The sequence below is a fragment of the Salmo trutta genome, chromosome 34, assembly GCF_901001165.1.
Source record: "Salmo trutta chromosome 34, fSalTru1.1, whole genome shotgun sequence".
Lineage (NCBI taxonomy): Eukaryota > Metazoa > Chordata > Actinopteri > Salmoniformes > Salmonidae > Salmo > Salmo trutta.
In genome coordinates, this window is record NC_042990.1 from 33,921,769 (window position 1) to 33,940,256 (window position 18,488).

The window sequence follows — 18,488 nt, forward strand, 5'->3', positions numbered from 1 at the left end:
TGAAAGGTGAATTCATCTCCCAGTGTCTGGTGGAAAGCAGACTGAACCAGATTTTCCTCTTGGATCTTGCCTGTGCTTAGCTCCATTCCGTAATTTTTTTGATCCTGAATAGCTCCCCAGTCCTTAATGATTACAGGCATACCCATAACATGATGCAGCCACCACTTTGCTTGAAAATATAACATTTGTTTTCAGGACAGTGTTTTTGCAGTGTTACTTAGAGCCTTATTGCAAACAGGATGTATGTTCTGGAATGTTTTTATTCTGTACAGGCGTCCTTCTTTTCACTCTGTCATTTCAGTTAGTATTGTGGAGTAACTTCAATGTTGTTGAGCCATCCTCAGTTTTCTTCTATCACTGCCACTAAACTATGTAACTGTTTTAAAGTGACCATTGGCCTTCCTCTCCTGCAACTGCGTTAGGAAGGACGCCTGTATCTTTGTAGTGACTGGATTTATTGATACACCATCCAAAGAGTAATTAATAACTTCACCATGCTCAAATGTGTGCTTGTTTTATTTTTACACATCTACCAATAGGTGCCCTTCTCTGCGAGGCATTGGAAAACCTCCCTGGTCTTTGTGGTTGAATATGTGTTTGAAATTTGCTGCTTGACTGAGGGACCTTACAGATACTGTAATTGTATGTGTGGGTTACAGAGATGAGGTAGTCATTCAAAAATCTTGTTAAAAACTATTATTGCACATAGACAGAGTCCATGCAACTTATTATGTGACTTGTGCACATTTTTACTCCTAAACTAATTTGTCAAAATTTTGAAAAACATAATTCCCCTTTGACATTATGGGGTATTGTGTGTATGCCAACAAAAAAAAGTATATTTCATCGATTTAAATTCAGGATTTAACACAACAAAATGTGGAAAAAGTTAAGGGTGTGAATACTTTCTGAAGGCACTATGTTTTGTGAATAACAGCAGGTAGCCTAGCGGTTAAGAGTATTGGGGGAGTAATCGAAAGGTCAATGGTTCGAAATCCCGAACCGACTATGTGGAAAATCTGTCGATGTGCTCTTGATCAAGGCACTTATCCCTAATTGCTCCTGTAAGTTTAGATAAGAGCGTCTGCTAATGACTAAAATGGCAATGTCAACTTCAGAGGCCTGAGCTGCAGTATTCACGTTAGATACCGTATGTCCCATTAATGACCCTGAGTAAATGGATGTGTTTCTCCCCTGTTTCCCTGGTAGATCAGTATCAGAGCGTTAAAATTCTGCAACGGAGTGAAGTTTCCACTAAGTACCCATCTAGGATCAGCTTCCAATCCTAACCTTAACTATTAGTGTGGAAAATACAACAAAACTGACCCAAGATCAGCGTCTAGAGGCAACTTCATCCTACACTAATTCAGTCAGGGGACTATGTGGATGTGTTGATATTCATCCGAAAGTAGACAATTAGCATTCATTGCTAAAGTGAAAGTTTTGCATTCTCATTTGTCTTGCTAAACTGATGTTCTTTTCCTCTGCTCTTTTTTCTTCACAGAAAAGACGTGGGCTTAAGAAGATTCTTCCCCAAGAGTTTACTGGATTCAGTCAAGGTGAGATGATGCTTCAGAAATATTTCGTTATTCTTTCAGAGTTATTGATGAGAAAATATCCCTAAGGTCCAGTCAGTCTCCAATGTATTCTCAGAGATAGCGCCACAGCTTCATATCAATGTACCACGCACTGAAGATTCCATATTTTATTTCCTGCCCTCTGAATTGTCTTATGGTACTGGGCTCTTTGTTCCAGCCTTGTACAAGCAGAGTTGGCCTAGTTCTAGGCATAGCCTCCCTCTTACATACAGGCCTGTGGGGGGGGGGGTTAGCCCCAGCTGAATCAAACCCACTCATCTGTCAACTTCTCTCATCTCACTAGACAACAGCACCTGACATCTATCGAGTCCTCTCATCTCACTAGACAACAGCATCTGACATCCACTGAGATCAAACAGTGGGAAAATAAATAGGCTAGCTAAAAACCAGTGGGAAAATGATGCTATTTACTGTAATATATAGGCTAGCTAAAAACCAGTGGGAAAATGATGTTATTTACTGTAATATATAGGCTAGCTAAAAACCAGTGGGAAAATGATGCTATTTACTGTAATATATAGGCTAGCTAAAAACCAGTGGGAAAATGATGTTATTTACTGTAATATATAGGCTAGCGATAAACCAGTGGGAAAATGATGCTATTTACTGTAATATATAGGCTAGCTAAAAACCAGTGGGAAAATTATGCTATTTACTGTAATATATAGGCTAGCTAAAAACCAGTGGGAAAATGATGTTATTTACTGTAATATATAGACTAGCTAAAAACCAGTGGGAAATTATGCTATTTACTGTAATCTATAGGCTAGCTAAAAACCCGTGGGAAAATGATGTTATATACTGTAATATATAGGCTAGCTAAAAACCAGTGGGAAAATGATGTTATTTACTGTAATCTATAGGCTAGCTAAAAACCCGTGGGAAAATGATGTTATTTACTGTAATATATAGGCTAGCTAAAAACCAGTGGGAAAATGATGTTATTTACTGTAATATATAGGCTAGCTAAAAACCAGTGCACAGCCTAGTACACAGTTGGGTATTTTGTGTTATTGGACTAGTCAGTTGAAGCAACTCCTGAAAAGAGAATTGCGCATCTGTCTGTCTGTCTGCCATTGGCCGAATCCACTAATGTCTGCGTGTATGTGTGTGTATGCACCCACGCTCCCCAGCTCCCCAGCTGTGTTTGTGTGTGATGTGATGGATTTACGGCACATGTGTGGGTGTACATAGCTGCTGGGCCACAATGGAGCAGGCGTGATCGTGGGGCCCAATGACCTGAGAGGGGTGGGGGGCGTGGGTGCCTGGCAGTTACAGAAAGATGCTCTACCTGGGGGTGGGGGTGGGGGTGGCGCCTGACCCCACAGCCCCACAGGTCACTGCTAAACCTACTTTATTGTTTTCCCTCCACCAATGGTGCAAAGGAAAGTGTAGTTTATTAGGATCCCCATTAGCTACTGCACATGCAGCAGCTACTCTTCCTGGGGTCCACATAAAACATAGAAATACATGACAAAGTACAGAACAGTAATATACATAAAACATACAAATAAATTATAATAAAAAATGTAATAAAATATGACTTATATATTGGAATTACAGCAAAAATACTATTTACACTCTATTCATACATATTCTTATATACAGTTGAATAACATCTTTAGAAAGAGGAGAGGCACTATGATACAAAGGGAGGAGGGGGCATTCTGGGGAGGGAGGACCTCCTTCTGTCAGGCCTCAGTCACCCTCCCCTCCGTCATCCATCCATCATCCATCCCCCGACTATCCACTCTGTTGTTAGTTATCTTTAGCATAGAAACCCAATGCCCCTTCACCATCCCCAACTGTGTCTGTGTGTGTGTGTGTGTGTGTGTGTGTGTGTGTGCACACAAATGTGCATGCGAAAAACTGTACGATTCGACTGAAGATGAAGCCTCTGGCTCTGGGAGTTTAAAAACCATGATCGTCCTCACACTGTTAATTCCTGCAAATGACTTTTCCCTACATCACAATGACATGATTAACAGATCAAATCCTCATTGATGCACATGAAGCCACACATGCATAGACAGACAAACAGGTAAACACACACATTCCAGACCTCTCCTCTCTTGGTGAACAGAAACATGTTCTGGTGGTTATTCCTGCCCCTATCCACTCTGCTGGCAGGTGGTTGAGGTCCTAATATACACACTCAAAGCATCATCTAATTAGGCAATAAAATAAATGATTGATTTCACAGAGGTGACATTTACATAATTAGCATCCCCAGGCTTACTGGAGAAGGTTTCCATTTAGACCAATGAGGACAGGCTCCCGTGGTAAAAGTAGAGGGAAACTAGCATTTCATTATTTTGCCAGAGTCAACAATGGTTGCCTCCCAAATGGCACCCTATTCCCTATGGGCCCTGGTCAATAGTAGTGCACCCTATTCCCTATGGGCTCTGGTCAATAGTAGTGCACCCTATTCCCTATGGGCTCTGGTCAATAGTAGTGCACCCTATTCCCTATGGGCTCTGGTCAATAGTAGTGCACCCTATTCCCTATGGGCCCTGGTCAATAGTAGTGCACTATATAAGGAATAGGGTGCCATTTAGTTTTTTGAAGTGTTTTAGAATGAAGCGCTTGTGTGGTCTAATGTCTCTATCTTGTTAAATCTCGTTTTCCTGGAGAAATCCTCATGAGTATTTGAACAGACAAAAAAAGCCCCGTAAACTACACTACATAACCAAAAGTATGTGGACACCTGCTCATCGAACATCTAATTTCAAAATCATGGGCATGAATATGGAGTTGGTCCCCCCTTAGCTGCTATAACAGCCTCCACTCTTCTGGGAAGGCTTTCCACTAGATATTGGAACATTGCTGTGGGGACTTGCTTCCATTCAGCCACAAGAGCATCAGTGAGGTCAGGCACTGATGTTGGACGGTTAGGCCTGGCTCGCAGCCTGCGTTCCAATTCATCCCAAAGGTGATCGATGGGGTTGAGTTCAGGTTCTGGACTATGCCAGTTCTGGACTTACTAGATTTACAACTAGTTTTTCTGGATCTACGTCAAGTAATGCAAGGGGAAACAATGGCACAGTAGCCATTTTGGGAAGGGGTGTGGAGGACCACACACACACAATAGCAATCAGGCCAGTCAATTTCCACACTGATTTCGAGCACAGAATCGTCTAGAATGTCATTTTATGCTGCAGCGTTAAGATTTCCCTTCACTAGAACTAAGGGCCCTAGCACGAACTATGAAAAACAGCCCCAGACCATTATTCCTCCTCCACCAAACTTTACAGTTGGCACTATGCATTGGGACAGGTAGCGTTCTCCTGGCATCCACCAAACTCAGATTCTTCCGTCGGACTGCCAGATGGTGAAGCGTGATTCATCACTTCAGAGAACGCATTTCCACTGCTCCAGTCCAATGGCGGCGAACTTTACATCACTCCAGCCGACGCTTGGCATCGCACATGGTGATCTTAAGCTTGTGTGCGTCTGCTCGGCCATGGAAACCCATTTCATGAAGCTCCCGACGAGCAGTTCTTGTGCTGACGTTGCTTCCAGAGGCAGTTTGGAACTCGGTAGTGAGTGTTGCCACCGAGGACAGATGTTTTTTACGAGCTTCAGCACTCTGCGGTCCCGTTCTGTGAGCTTGTGGTCTACCACTTCGCGGCTGAGCTGTTGTTGCTCCTAGACGTTTTCACTTCACAATAACAGCACTTACAGTTGACCGGGGAAGCTCTAGCAGGGCAGACATTTGACGAACTGACTTGTTGGAAAAGTAGCATCCTATGATGGTGCCACGTTGAAAGTAACTGAGCTCTTCAGTAAGGCCATTTTTCTGCCAATGTTTGTCTATGGAGATTGCATGGCGGTGTGCTTGATTTTATACACCTGTCAGCAACTGGTGTGGCTGAAATAGCCGAATCCACTAATTTGAAGGGGTGTCCACATACTTTTTTATATATAGTGTATATTCTCCTAATTCCAACCCCCCCTCAGCCGTCCCCCCACCCATTAAGTGGAGTGTAAAATGCTACAGGTGTGCTGTAGATGCTATGCATTCATCTGGATTTACACTCATAATGGACATTAGCTTGTGTACCAGATCTGGTAATGCACACTGCAACTGGCTTTCAAATCACATTCAAAGATATTTTCAAATTCAATTTAGTTACATTTTTGTTGTTCTGCAGGGAGTTGATTTAGATGACATACTTACAGTGATAGTTTTAATTACGTTGTGTGTTCGTGTATGTCCCTGTCAGTTTGTAGTAATAGTGTCTACATCACCTGTCATTAAAGAGTCTCATGCATTTTTTATGGAGTTTAAACTCACTGCAACCCTGTAATGGACAATGAAGTCACTATTGACCCGGTCACATTGATCAGGCCAACAACTCCACTGGCACTCTACACTAGTTGGACTCTATTATTAACTAACCGAAAGGTTGCTGGATCGAATCCCCGAGCTGACAAGGTAAAAATATGCCGTTCTGCCCTTGAGCAAGGCAGTTAACCCACCGTTCCCCGGGCGCTGATGACGTGGATGCCGTGGATGCCGGTTAAGGCAGCCCCCCGCACCTCTCTCATCCAGGCTAGCTGTCCTTCCAGTTTGGGACCCAGGCTAGCTGTCCTTCCAGTTTAGGACCCAGGCTAGCTGTCCTTCCAGTTTAGGACCCAGGCTAGCTGTCCTTCCAGTTTAGAACCCAGGCTAGCTGTCCTTCCAGTTTAGGTCCCAGGCTAGCTGTCCTTCCAGTTTAGGTCCCAGGCTAGCTGTCCTTCCAGTTTAGGACCCAGGCTAGCTGTCCTTCCAGTTTAGAACCCAGGCTAGCTGTCCTTCCAGTTTAGGTCCCAGGCTAGCTGTCCTTCCAGTTTAGGTCCCAGGCTAGCTGTCCTTCCAGTTTAGGTCCCAGACTAGCTGTCCTTCCAGTTTAGGACCCAGGCTAGCTGTCCTTCCAGTTTAGGACCCAGGCTAGCTGTCCTTCCAGTTTAGGTCCCAGACCAGCTGTCCTTCCAGTTTAGGACCCAGACTAGCTGTCCTTCCAGTTTAGGTCCCAGACTAGCTGTCCTTCTAGTTTGGGATCCAGGCTAGCTGTCCTAGTTTGGGATCCAGGCTAGCTGTCCTTCCAGTTTAGGACCCAGGCTAGCTATCCTTCCAGTTTAGGACCCAGGCTAGCTGTCCTTCCAGTTTAGGTCCCAGGCTAGCTGTCCTTCCAGTTTAGGTCCCAGACTAGCTGTCCTTCCAGTTTAGGTCCCAGGCTAGCTGTCCTTCCAGTTTAGGTCCCAGACTAGCTGTCCTTCCAGTTTAGGACCCAGGCTAGCTGTCCTTCCAGTTTAGGTCCCAGACTAGCTGTCCTTCTAGTTTGGGATCCAGGCTAGCTGTCCTGGTTTGGGATCCAGGCTAGCTGTCCTTCCAGTTTAGGACCCAGGCTAGCTGTCCTTCCAGTTTAGGACCCAGGCTAGCTGTCCTTCCAGTTTGGGATCCAGGCTAGCTGTCCTTCCAGTTTGGGATCCAGGCTAGCTATCCTTCTAGTTTGGGACCCAGGCTAGCTGTCCTTCTAGTTTGGGACCCAGGCTAGCTGTCCTTCTAGTTTGGGATCCAGGCTAGCTGTCCTTCCAGTTTAGGACCTAGGCTAGCTGGCCTTCTAGTTTGGGACCCAGGCTAGCTGGCCTTCTAGTTTGGGATCCAGGCTAGCTGGCCTTCTAGTTTGGGATCCAGGCTAGCTGGCCTTCTAGTATTGGACCCAGTCTAGCTGGCCTTCTAGTTTGGGATCCAGGCTAGCTGGCCTTCTAGTTTGGGATCCAGGCTAGCTGGGATTCTAGTATTGGACCCAGGCTAGCTGGCCTTCTAGTTTGGGATCCAGGCTAGCTGGCCTTCTAGTTTGGGATCCAGGCTAGCTGTCCTTCTAGTTTGGGATCCAGGCTAGCTGGGATTCTAGTATTGGACCCAGGCTAGCTGTTTTCGGCATAAATATATATATTTTTTAAATTGACTTTTTTCTTTCTGCTTCGGCTACAATTTATTAGTGGTGGGCGACCGCTGTGAAGTGAATATAGGGGAAACACTGTACCATGACTGCGTTCCAAATGGCACCCTTTTCCCTACATACATTACAGTGAATAGGGTGTCATTTGAGAGGTAATATTAATATGTAAATCTCTCCTGGCTTGAAGTGGAGGAGAGCTTGACTTCATCACTACTTGTATTGATGGGAGGTATTGACATGTTGAATGCTCCGAGCTGTCTGTTTGAACTACTGGCACACAGCTCTGACACCCATGCAAGACATGCTGCTAGAAGTCTCTCACAGTCCCTGCCTCCCATATTCCAGAACAGACTATGGGAGGCGCACAGTACTACATAGAGCTATGACTACATGGAACTCTATTCCACATCAGGTAACTGATGCAAGCAGAAAAATGTGATTTCAAAAACAGATTAAAAAAAAATTAAAAACACTTTATGGAACAGCGAGACTGTGAAGCAACAGAAACATAGGCACAGACACATGCATACACACCCACACACACGATAACATACGCACTATACACACACATACACATGGATTTAGTACTGTAGATATGTGGTGGTAGTGGTGGAGTAGGGGCCGAGGGCACAGTGTGTTGTGAAATCTGTGAATGTATTGTAATGTTTTTTTAAATTGTATAAACTGCCTTAATTTTGCTGGACCCCAGGAAGAGTAGCTGCTGCCTTGGCAGGAACTAATGGGGATCCATAATAAACCCCAGGAAGAGTAGCTGTTGCCTTGGCAGGAACTAATGGGGATCTATAATAAACCCCAGGAAGAGTAGCTGTTGCCTTGGCAGGAACTAATGGGGATCTATAATAAATACAAATTTGGGATGCAGCCCATGTCTGCCTGTCTCTAGTAATGACCCTCTCTCTCAGGCCAAAACCCTGCGGAAGCTGATCCAGCAGACATTCAAACAGTTTGCCAACATGAATGATGACCAGAGCATCCTCATGTTCCTGGAGATTCTGGCGCCCGTCTACAGATTCGATAAGGAGTGTTTTAAATGTGCTCTCGGGGTAGGCTGAATTTCACTATTTTATTTGTTCTGGGTTTCAAATATATATATCGATAAGATGCACTTTTGAAATCCCAGAGGATAAAATTAAAGGGATCTTTAAATACTAATATCTTAAAGTATTTTGTTCATTAGTCCACTCGTAATACAATCTCAAAGAATTGTGCATGTCAGCAGTCAAGTTTTCAAGATGCAGCACTTTCAGTAAAGAGCAAAAAACTGGCATGTTGATGCATTTTGCATCGCATGATTATTTCCAAGGTTAAACTTGTTTTCTCAACAATTCAATTCTGATGTTCTCAGACAGTAGAGTAAAGCCTAGATATCGTGGTTGTATTTGGGTGATTCCGTCTTGTCTCTCTGCAGCCTTAATGAAATGACAGTTACATAGTGACCCCTGCTGGCCATAATGAACTCAATGTGTTTTTAGTTTTATCCAGCAATGACAATGACCTCAATGATGTAGCAGACAGGTGTTTTCATGGTTATGAGTTGGCACTTGGAAGCCGACAGACTGAACTCTCTGTTTGACTCTCATTGTGTATGTCTCTTCTTGATTTGTGACTGAACTGAAGACAATCATCCCAATGGTTCTTTCTCTCTATCTTACTGCCAGTTGAGCTGGGTCATCCAAGTAGAGTTAGCCATCGGACCTGAGGAGGGCATTAGCTACCTTACAGACAAGGGCTCAACTGTAAGTAGGAAATGTTCATATCCATATTTCTCATGTTGTGTATCCTTGTCTTGCGTCTTCACACAAACAAGCGCAGGCCTTGCAGTAAAATGACTTCTATAGTTTTAAACCAAGGACATCAAACTTTCTCAAAGATATTTAGGACCATTACATGGTGTGGTCCTCCTCAAAGAAGAACATCTGGAACCAAACACTACTTGTAACCTATGGGCTAGTCTCTCTTTCCCCTCACTATATTTATTTATTTATTTATATTTATTTCCCCAAGAAAATATTGGTTTTCAAAGAGCATTCCTAGTCCTTATGTCATGATGTCTTCAGGGGCTGAGGTAATGAGAGGGAGAGAGTGAGAGAGAGAGACTGTTTGTTAAGTAAGATCCTCCCAAAATCGCCCCTGAGGGTTTTTACCCACCAAACTGAGAGTATCATATTTTCTCCTTGTTATTTCACTGTGAGCCAAGGTTTTAAGAAAGTTTATTTCTGGAATCCAAGAGACCCCTCTTGTTCTGTAAGCAAACGATACGCCAAAAAACATCCCTATCAACAACAAAAATGTAGCAGCTTGAAATGAAGTGTTTCCAATGAAAGAATAGATGGACAACACAAAATACAGCTTCCCGAGAAATATTGTGACCGTTTTAAAAGTTAGTTCTACTTTACTTTAGGAATCATCATTTGAAACGCCGTACAGCAACATTTTCCTCTCGCAAAAACACAACCCTACCGAGCACAGACATCAATTCAACGTCTAGTCCACGTTAACATGAGTTCAAAGAAATGACGAGGAAACGATGTTGATTCAACCTGTTTGTGCCCAGTGGGCTGCTCTGTGAGCTAACGCACTGTATGTGAAATTATCATCTGCAGCACAGTTTATGATGTAAAAAAACAACATTTGATGAATTGATTAATTGATTGATTCCTCCCCTCCAGCCAACCCACCTGGCCAACTTCACCCAGGTACAGACCATTGGGTACTCCGTCATGGAGGACAAGGAGAGGAAGGGCATGCTGCAGCTCAATGTGGCCGGTGCTGCTGAGGTACCAATCAACCATGGTTGTCACAGATGGCACCCTATTATTTATATACAGTGAGGGGAAAAAGTATTTGATCCCCTGCTGATTTTGTACGTTTGCCCACTGACAAAGAAATGATCAGTGTATAATTTTAATGGTAGGTTTATTTGAAAAGTGAGAGACAGAATAACAACAAAAAATTCCAGAAAAACGCATGTCAAAAATGTTATAAAATGATTTGCATTTTAATGAGGGAAATAAGTATTTGACCCCTCTGCAAAACATGACTTAGTACTTGGTGGAAAAACCCTTGTTGGCAATCACAGAGGTCAGACGTTTCTTGTAGTTGGCCACCAGGTTTGCACACATCTCAGGAGGGATTTTGTCCCACTGCTCTTTACAGATCTTCTCCAAGTCATTAAGGTTTTGAGGCTGACGTTTGGCAACTCGAACCTTCAGCTCCCTCCACAGATTTTCTATGGGATTAAGGTCTGGAGACTGGCTAGGCCACTCCAGGACCTTAATGGCTTCTTCTTGAGCCACTCCTTTGTTGCCTTGGCCATGTGTTTTGGGTCATTGTCATGCTGGAATACCCATTCACGACCCATTTTCAATGCCCTGGCTGAGGGAAGGAGGTTCTCACCCAAGATTTGACGGTACATGGCCCCGTCCATCATCCCTTGGATGCGGTGAAGTTGTCCTGTCCCCTTAGCAGAAAACACCCCCAAAGCATAATGTTTCCACCTCCATGTTTGACGGTGGGGATGGTGTTCTTGGGGTCATAGGCAACATTCCTCCTCCTCCAAACACAGCGAGTTGAGTTGATGCCAAAGAGCTCCATTTTGGTCTCATCTGACCACAACACTTTCACCCAGTTGTCCTCTGAATCATTCAGATGTTCATTGGCAAACTTCAGACGGGCATGTATATGTGCTTTCTTGAGCAGGGGGACCTTGCAGGCGCTGCAGGATTTCAGTGCTTCACGGCGTAGTGTGTTACCAATAGTTTTCTTGGTGACTATGGTCCCAGCTGCCTTGAGATCATTGACAAGATCCTCCCGTGTAGTTCTGGGCTGATTCCTCACCGTTCTCATGATCATTGCAACTCCACGAGGTGAGATCTTGCATGGAGCCCCAGGCCGAGGGAGATTGACAGTTCTTTTGTGTTTCTTCCATTTGTAAATAATCGCACCAACTGTTGTCACCTTCTCACCAAGCTGCTTGGCGATGGTCTTGTAGCCCATTCCAGCCTTGTGTAGGCCTACAATCTTGTCCCTGACATCCTTGGAGAGCTCTTTGGTCTTGGCCATGGTGGAGAGTTTGGAATCTGATTGATTGATTGATTCTGTGGACAGGTGTCTTTTATACAGGTAACAAACTGAGATTAGGAGCACTCCCTTTAAGAGTGTGCTCCTAATCTCAGCTCGTTACCTGTATAAAAGACACCTGGGAGCCAGAAATCTTTCTGATTGAGAGGGGGTCAAATACTTATTTCCCTCATTAAAATGCAAATCAATTTATAACATTTTTGACATGCGTTTTTATGGATTTTTTTGTTGTTATTCTGTCTCTCACTGTTCAAATAAACCTATCATTAAAATTATACACTGATCATTTCTTTGTCAGTGGGCAAACGTACAAAATCAGCAAGGGATCAAATACTTTCTTCCCTCACTGTATGTAGGGTAAAGTACCTTAAGGATACACACACATCATAACATCCCTTACCATGACGCGACTTGTTTAAAATGTACACAAATTGAATTAACTTTTGTAAATAGTTTTAATTTCACCCATTCGAAAATAAAAAATTTTGCAGCCTGCATCCCCTTCCCCCCGCCATTTCCAAATGGTTCCACATAGTCTTCCTGTTGGAGATTACTTTTACTTTAATACACATTCATCCACTCGGGGCTCCGCCCTGTATGAATGGGCCCTTTCATTTGTGATGGCCTGGCCATAGAGGATGATTATACTGTAGTATTGGGTTACTACTCTGTCAGTCATAGAGGATGATTATAGTATTGGGTTACTACTCTGTCTGTCAGCCATAGAGGATGATTATAGTATTGGGTTACTACTCTGTCAGTCATATAGGATGATTATAGTATTGGGTTACTACTCTGTCTGTCAGCCATAGAGGATGATTATAGTATTGGGTTACTACTCTGTCAGTCATAGAGGATGATTATAGTATTGGGTTACTACTCTTGTCTGCCAGCCATAGAGGATGATTATAGTATTGGGTTACTACTCTCTCTGTCAGCCATAGAGGATGATTATAGTATTGGGTTACTACTCTGTCAGTCATAGAGGATGATTATAGTATTGGGTTACTACTCTGTCAGCCATAGAGGATGATTATAGTATTGAGTTACTACTCTGTCTGCCAGTCATAGAGGATGATTATAGTATTGGGTTACTTCTCTGTCAGCCGTAGAGGATGATTATAGTATTGAGTTACTACTCTGTCTGCCAGCCATAGAGGATGATTATAGTATTGGGTTACTACTCTGTCTGTCAGCCATAGAGGATGATTATAGTATTGGGTTACTACTCTGTCAGTCATAGAGGATGATTATAGTATTGGGTTACTACTCTGTCAGCCATAGAGGATGATTATAGTATTGGGTTACTACTCTGTCTGTCATAGAGGATGATTATAGTATTGGGTTACTACTCTGTCAGCCATAGAGGATGATTATAGTATTGGGTTACTACTCTGTCAGTCAGTCATAGAGGATGATTATAGTATTGGGTTACTACTCTGTCAGTCATATAGGATGATTATAGTATTGGGTTACTACTCTTGTCTGCCAGCCATAGAGGATGATTATAGTATTGGGTTACTACTCTGTCTGTCAGTCATAGAGGATGATTATAGTATTGAGTTACTACTCTGTCTGCCAGTCATAGAGGATGATTATAGTATTGGGTTACTACTCTGTCAGCCATAGAGGTTGATTATAGTATTGGGTTACTACTCTTGTCTGTTGTAGAGGATGATTATAGTATTGGGTTACTACTCTGTCAGTCATAGAGGATGATTATAGTATTGGGTTACTACTCTTTCAGTCATAGAGGATGATTATAGTATTGGGTTACTACTCTGTCAGCCATAGAGGATGATTATAGTATTGGGTTACTACTCTTTCAGTCATAGAGGATGATTATAGTATTGGGTTACTACTCTGTCTGTCATATAGGATGATTATAGTATTGGGTTACTACTCTGTCTGTCAGCCATAGAGGATGATTATAGTATTGAGTTACTACTCTGTCTGTCAGTCATAGAGGATGATTATAGTATTGGGTTACTACTCTGTCTGTCAGTCATAGAGGATGATTATAGTATTGAGTTACTACTCTGTCTGTCATAGAGGATGATTATAGTATTGGGTTACTACTCTGTCAGCCATAGAGGATGATTATAGTATTGGGTTACTACTCTGTCTGTCAGCCATAGAGGATGATTATAGTATTGAGTTACTACTCTGTCTGTCAGTCATAGAGGATGATTATAGTATTGGGTTGCTACTCTTTCAGTCATAGAGGATGATTATAGTATTGAGTTACTACTCTGTCAGCCATAGAGGATGATTATAGTATTGGGTTACTACTCTGTCAGTCATAGAGGATGATTATAGTATTGAGTTATTACTCTGTCAGCCATAGAGGATGATTATAGTATTGGGTTACTACTCTGTCTGTCAGCCATAGAGGATGATTATAGTACTGAGTTACTGCTCTGTCTGTCAGCCATAGAGGATGATTATAGTATTGAGTTATTACTCTGTCAGCCAATGAGGATGACACTAGCCAGTGTGTTTGTGAATAAAGTAGAGATGTGTGATGGGAGGGGCAGCTGGCAGCCCCAGGCAGAGCAGAACAGTTGTAACGTCCCTGTCTGTCTGTCTGTCTGTCTGTTCCTCTGCCCGTCCTGGCAATAATGACTCTTTGTGGGCTGCTGCTCTGTGTCCATAGCCTCTCACAGTGACCACGCCGTCACTCACCACAGCTGAAAACATGGCCGACCTCATAGACGGCTACTGTCGCCTGGTCAACGGAGCCACCCAGTCCTTCATCATACGACCACAGAAAGGTACGTCCCCCCCCCCTGCCCCCCCCCCCCACACACACACACACACATACTGTCTCAAAAACATACCAGGAGGTACCAGTGTATGTTCATTGTGTTGCTAGTGACAGTTGCACTCTGCCTTTGACACACACACACACACAGTTTGATTTTGTATTGTATCGGGGCTGCTTACATGCTTATGGTTTTGACGATTGTGTTATGGCAGTCACAGATATGTCTCAAACACCGTCTCAAAAAGGTACTACTACTACTAAGAATGATTACTGTAGTTGAAGTTTGTATGGGTTTGAGTGTTGACATTACTAGGTTTTCAAGATTGCGTTGCTCCAGTGACAGTCACAGATTCACACTGCCTTGGGTGCTGTTCTTATTTCAGTCTAAATGGACTGCATTGTATTAGGCATTCTCCAAACGTTAGGCAATCACCACAAAAGTTGCCTGTAGTGTTATTTTTAAACTCTTCCCGTTTTCTAAGGTTTCCAGTTGTAGTTTGATTTGGAAATACACTCATATAGAATTGTTTTGTTGTGTTCATGACTTCCCCAATGCCTTTATTGATAGTGGTTGTAAGTAAATTCACTGTCAGTACACTCAATGCTTATATCAGTCTGATGGAGATCTGGTTTATTTTCAACATAAAAAACCTTAGTCTTTGCTTGAAGCAGATACATTTTTGGGAGAGGGGGGATTATTAAGCCTTGTTTGGAGTCAGACTGTCTGCTTTTTCCTGTGTGGGAGGAAGGGGAGCAGGGGAACAGTTGAAACAGTCTTCTCCTCTCCTGTGCTTGTGATTTCCCGCTCACCCACACACCTCTTCCTTGGATTTTACTATTCTGATACTCAAAATCATGAACATGTCTTGCATTGTTTTACGGTATCTGCTTTGCGTGACAATATCTCTCGTCTGTATTTTTGTTAAACAGAGGGAGAGAGAGCATTGCCGTCAATCCCTAAGTGAGTATCTTCCATCCCGGTACACAACATTATTGATCAATGGGTATATTTTCAATGTTCATTCACATAAAAACCTAAATGATAGTATAAACATAAATAACTGTGTAAGAAAGAAAGAAACAAACAAACAAAAGTATCTGCTCAGTAAATCTATTTGTAGGACTCCTAGCGTCAGCTCTGTTATCCAATCACAGCCATTGTACAATGTAATGTACATACACCAGCGGTCGGCAACCTTTTCCATTTGGAGTGCCAAGTTATCGTACCATTTCTACTGATCTGCGTGCCAGTTATGATTTTCATTTGTACCTTTTCAGTGGAACAGTTTCATTTCATGTCTAAGTCTACATATCTGAAAACCAATGTCATGTGGTTAATCAACATGACATTTAAATGATACCAATCTAAAAGACACTTCTATTGCCAATATGTAAAAATAGCCTACATAAAGCCAACGAATAAAAATATTGCAGAAAATATCCTGATAAATATCCTATACATCACATTGGCTACACATGGCCTGTCTGCAAGGAACTTGAAACATTGTATCAACTATTAACTTAGTTCAGCCCATAGCTTGTGCTATCAAACTTGCAACATTGTATGAAATATTCTGGGCCCTCAGAGTTTCCTGTGCCAGTGAGCTCTGGACAGACAGACACAGCTGTAGGATATTTAGCAGGGGATAAGAAGTAATCAGGAAGCCTATTTTATGATGTTTCCACTAGATCAGAGCATGACATTTTTTTCCCATTTCATGCTGAGTGGTTTTCGAAAGGGAGAGAGCTGGAAAGATGTTTCAAATAGGCTACTTTGAGGATCTATTGTCATTCTCAATTAATGTAAAAACAGACTTTGTTTACTTACTGTTTGAGGCAAAGAAAAAATGACTTTGAGAAGCTCCACGGTGATGGTGAGTTAAGACAATCAGAAATAGTATCAGATCCCCCAAATGGACGTATTTATAAGTCTATATTTGCGCGCAGGCCAGGTAGCCTAGGCCTACTTCTATGCGTAATCAGGCCAGGTAGCCTAGGCCTACTTCTATGTGTAATCAGGCCAGGTAGCCTAGGCCTACTTCTATGCGTAATCAGGCCAGGTAGCCTAGGACTACTTCTATGCGTAATCAGCCTAGGTAGCCTAGGACTACTTCTATGCGTAATCAGGCCAGGTAGCCTAGGCCTACTTCTAAGCGTAATCAGGCTAGGTAGCCTAGGCCTACTTCTATGCGTAATCAGGCCAGGTAGCCTAGGCCTACTTCTAAGCGTAATCAGGCTAGGTAGCCTAGGCCTACTTCTATGCGTAATCAGGCCAGGTAGCCTAGGCCTACTTCTATGCGTAATCAGGCCAGGTAGCCTAGGACTACTTCTAAGCGTAATCAGGCTAGGTAGCCTAGGCCTACTTCTATGCGTAATCAGGCCAGGTAGCCTAGGCCTACTTCTATGCGTAATCAGGCCAGGTAGCCTAGGCCTACTTCTATGCGTAATCAGGCCAGGTAGCCTAGGCCTACTTCTATGCGTAATCAGGCCAGGTAGCCTAGGCCTACTTCTAAGCGTAATCAGGCCAGGTAGCCTAGGCCTACTTCTAAGCGTAATCAGGCCAGGTAGCCTAGGCCTACTTCTATGCGTAATCAGGCCAGGTAGCCTAGGCCTACTTCTATGTGTAATCAGGCCAGGTAGCCTAGGCCTACTTCTATGCGTAATCAGGCCAGGTAGCCTAGGACTACTTCTATGTGTAATCAGCCTAGGTAGCCTAGGACTACTTCTATGCGTAATCAGGCCAGGTAGCCTAGGCCTACTTCTAAGCGTAATCAGGCTAGGTAGCCTAGGCCTACGTCTATGCGTAATCAGGCCAGGTAGCCTAGGCCTACTTCTAAGCGTAATCAGGCTAGGTAGCCTAGGCCTACTTCTATGCGTAATCAGGCCAGGTAGCCTAGGCCTACTTCTATGCGTAATCAGGCCAGGTAGCCTAGGACTACTTCTAAGCGTAATCAGGCTAGGTAGCCTAGGCCTACTTCTATGCGTAATCAGGCCAGGTAGCCTAGGCCTACTTCTAAGCGTAATCAGGCTAGGTAGCCTAGGCCTACTTCTAAGCGTAATCAGGCCAGGTAGCCTAGGCCTACTTCTAAGCGTAATCAGGCCAGGTAGCCTAGGCCTACTTCTAAGCGTAATCAGGCCAGGTAGCCTAGGCCTACTTCTATGTGTAATCAGGCCAGGTAGCCTAGGCCTACTTCTATGTGTAATCAGGCCAGGTAGCCTAGGACTACTTCTATGCGTAATCAGGTGCGCGTCCTTTCTCAAGATTGACAGGAGCGCTCCAAACAAAACACAATGAATAAATTGACAACTCGTAAATGGAATGAAATAAACCCAAACTTTTCCCTCACAAGTGTAGCCTAGGTTATGCGCTCTGTCCACTACTACAATGACAACAACCAAACAATCAACCAGTCGACTAAATGGGGCGGCCCAAAAGCACATTTCACATGTATATTTTAATAATTTAGCGAACGCCCTTATCTATCCCTACTACATCTTGAGCTAGAGGGTTTTTCCACAATTACACCTTTTCTCTCTCTCCCTCTCTATTTTTCTCTCTCTCTCTCCGCTCTTTGGCACTCTGGGCTTTGGTCAAATAAGGATAAATGTTATTGAGCCAAATATTTTCCACTTAGTGTTTTCAAACACTTGTAAAGGCTCTCTCTCTCTCTACATTTTCGCTCTCTCTCTCTTTACATCTTTTGCTCTCTCTCTCTTTCTACATCTCTCACTCTTTCTCTCTATCTCTCGCTCTCGCTATCTCTCACTCTCTCTCTCTATCTCTCACTCTCTCTATCTCTACATCTCTCTCTCTCTCTCTCTCTCTCTCTACATCTTTTGTTCTCCCTCTCTCTGTAGCTCAGATAACAAGCTCTTCTAAAAACCTATTTAAACAGTTCTGGGGAAGAATCCTGATAAATAGTTCTCTAGAGTAGGATTATCTGAGAATTCCTCCTACCTAGTCCCCTTATTGGTCCTGCACCTCAACACTAGATCCTTCCAAGACTGTTTAGTGGCTCCAGGAGGAGAATGGTACTCAGAATATTGTGGATGTTTTCCATAATAGCCCCAGAG

At 43.2% G+C, this 18,488-nt stretch overlaps 1 protein-coding gene across 14 annotated transcripts in view; it reads left to right on the plus strand.

Moving 5' to 3' along the window:
- The window catches only part of LOC115174064 (focal adhesion kinase 1-like), a 230,923-nt gene that overhangs the window by 159,957 nt on the left and 52,478 nt on the right, over window positions 1-18,488 (plus strand). For all 14 annotated transcript variants that reach the window (XM_029732721.1, XM_029732722.1, XM_029732718.1 and 11 more), the window contains 6 exons: window positions 1,505-1,559; window positions 8,470-8,610; window positions 9,226-9,303; window positions 10,237-10,344; window positions 14,304-14,421; window positions 15,345-15,375. In XM_029732721.1, coding sequence (XP_029588581.1) covers window positions 1,505-1,559; window positions 8,470-8,610; window positions 9,226-9,303; window positions 10,237-10,344; window positions 14,304-14,421; window positions 15,345-15,375 — 531 coding nt within the window. The remainder of the gene's footprint in view (window positions 1-1,504; window positions 1,560-8,469; window positions 8,611-9,225; window positions 9,304-10,236; window positions 10,345-14,303; window positions 14,422-15,344; window positions 15,376-18,488) is intronic.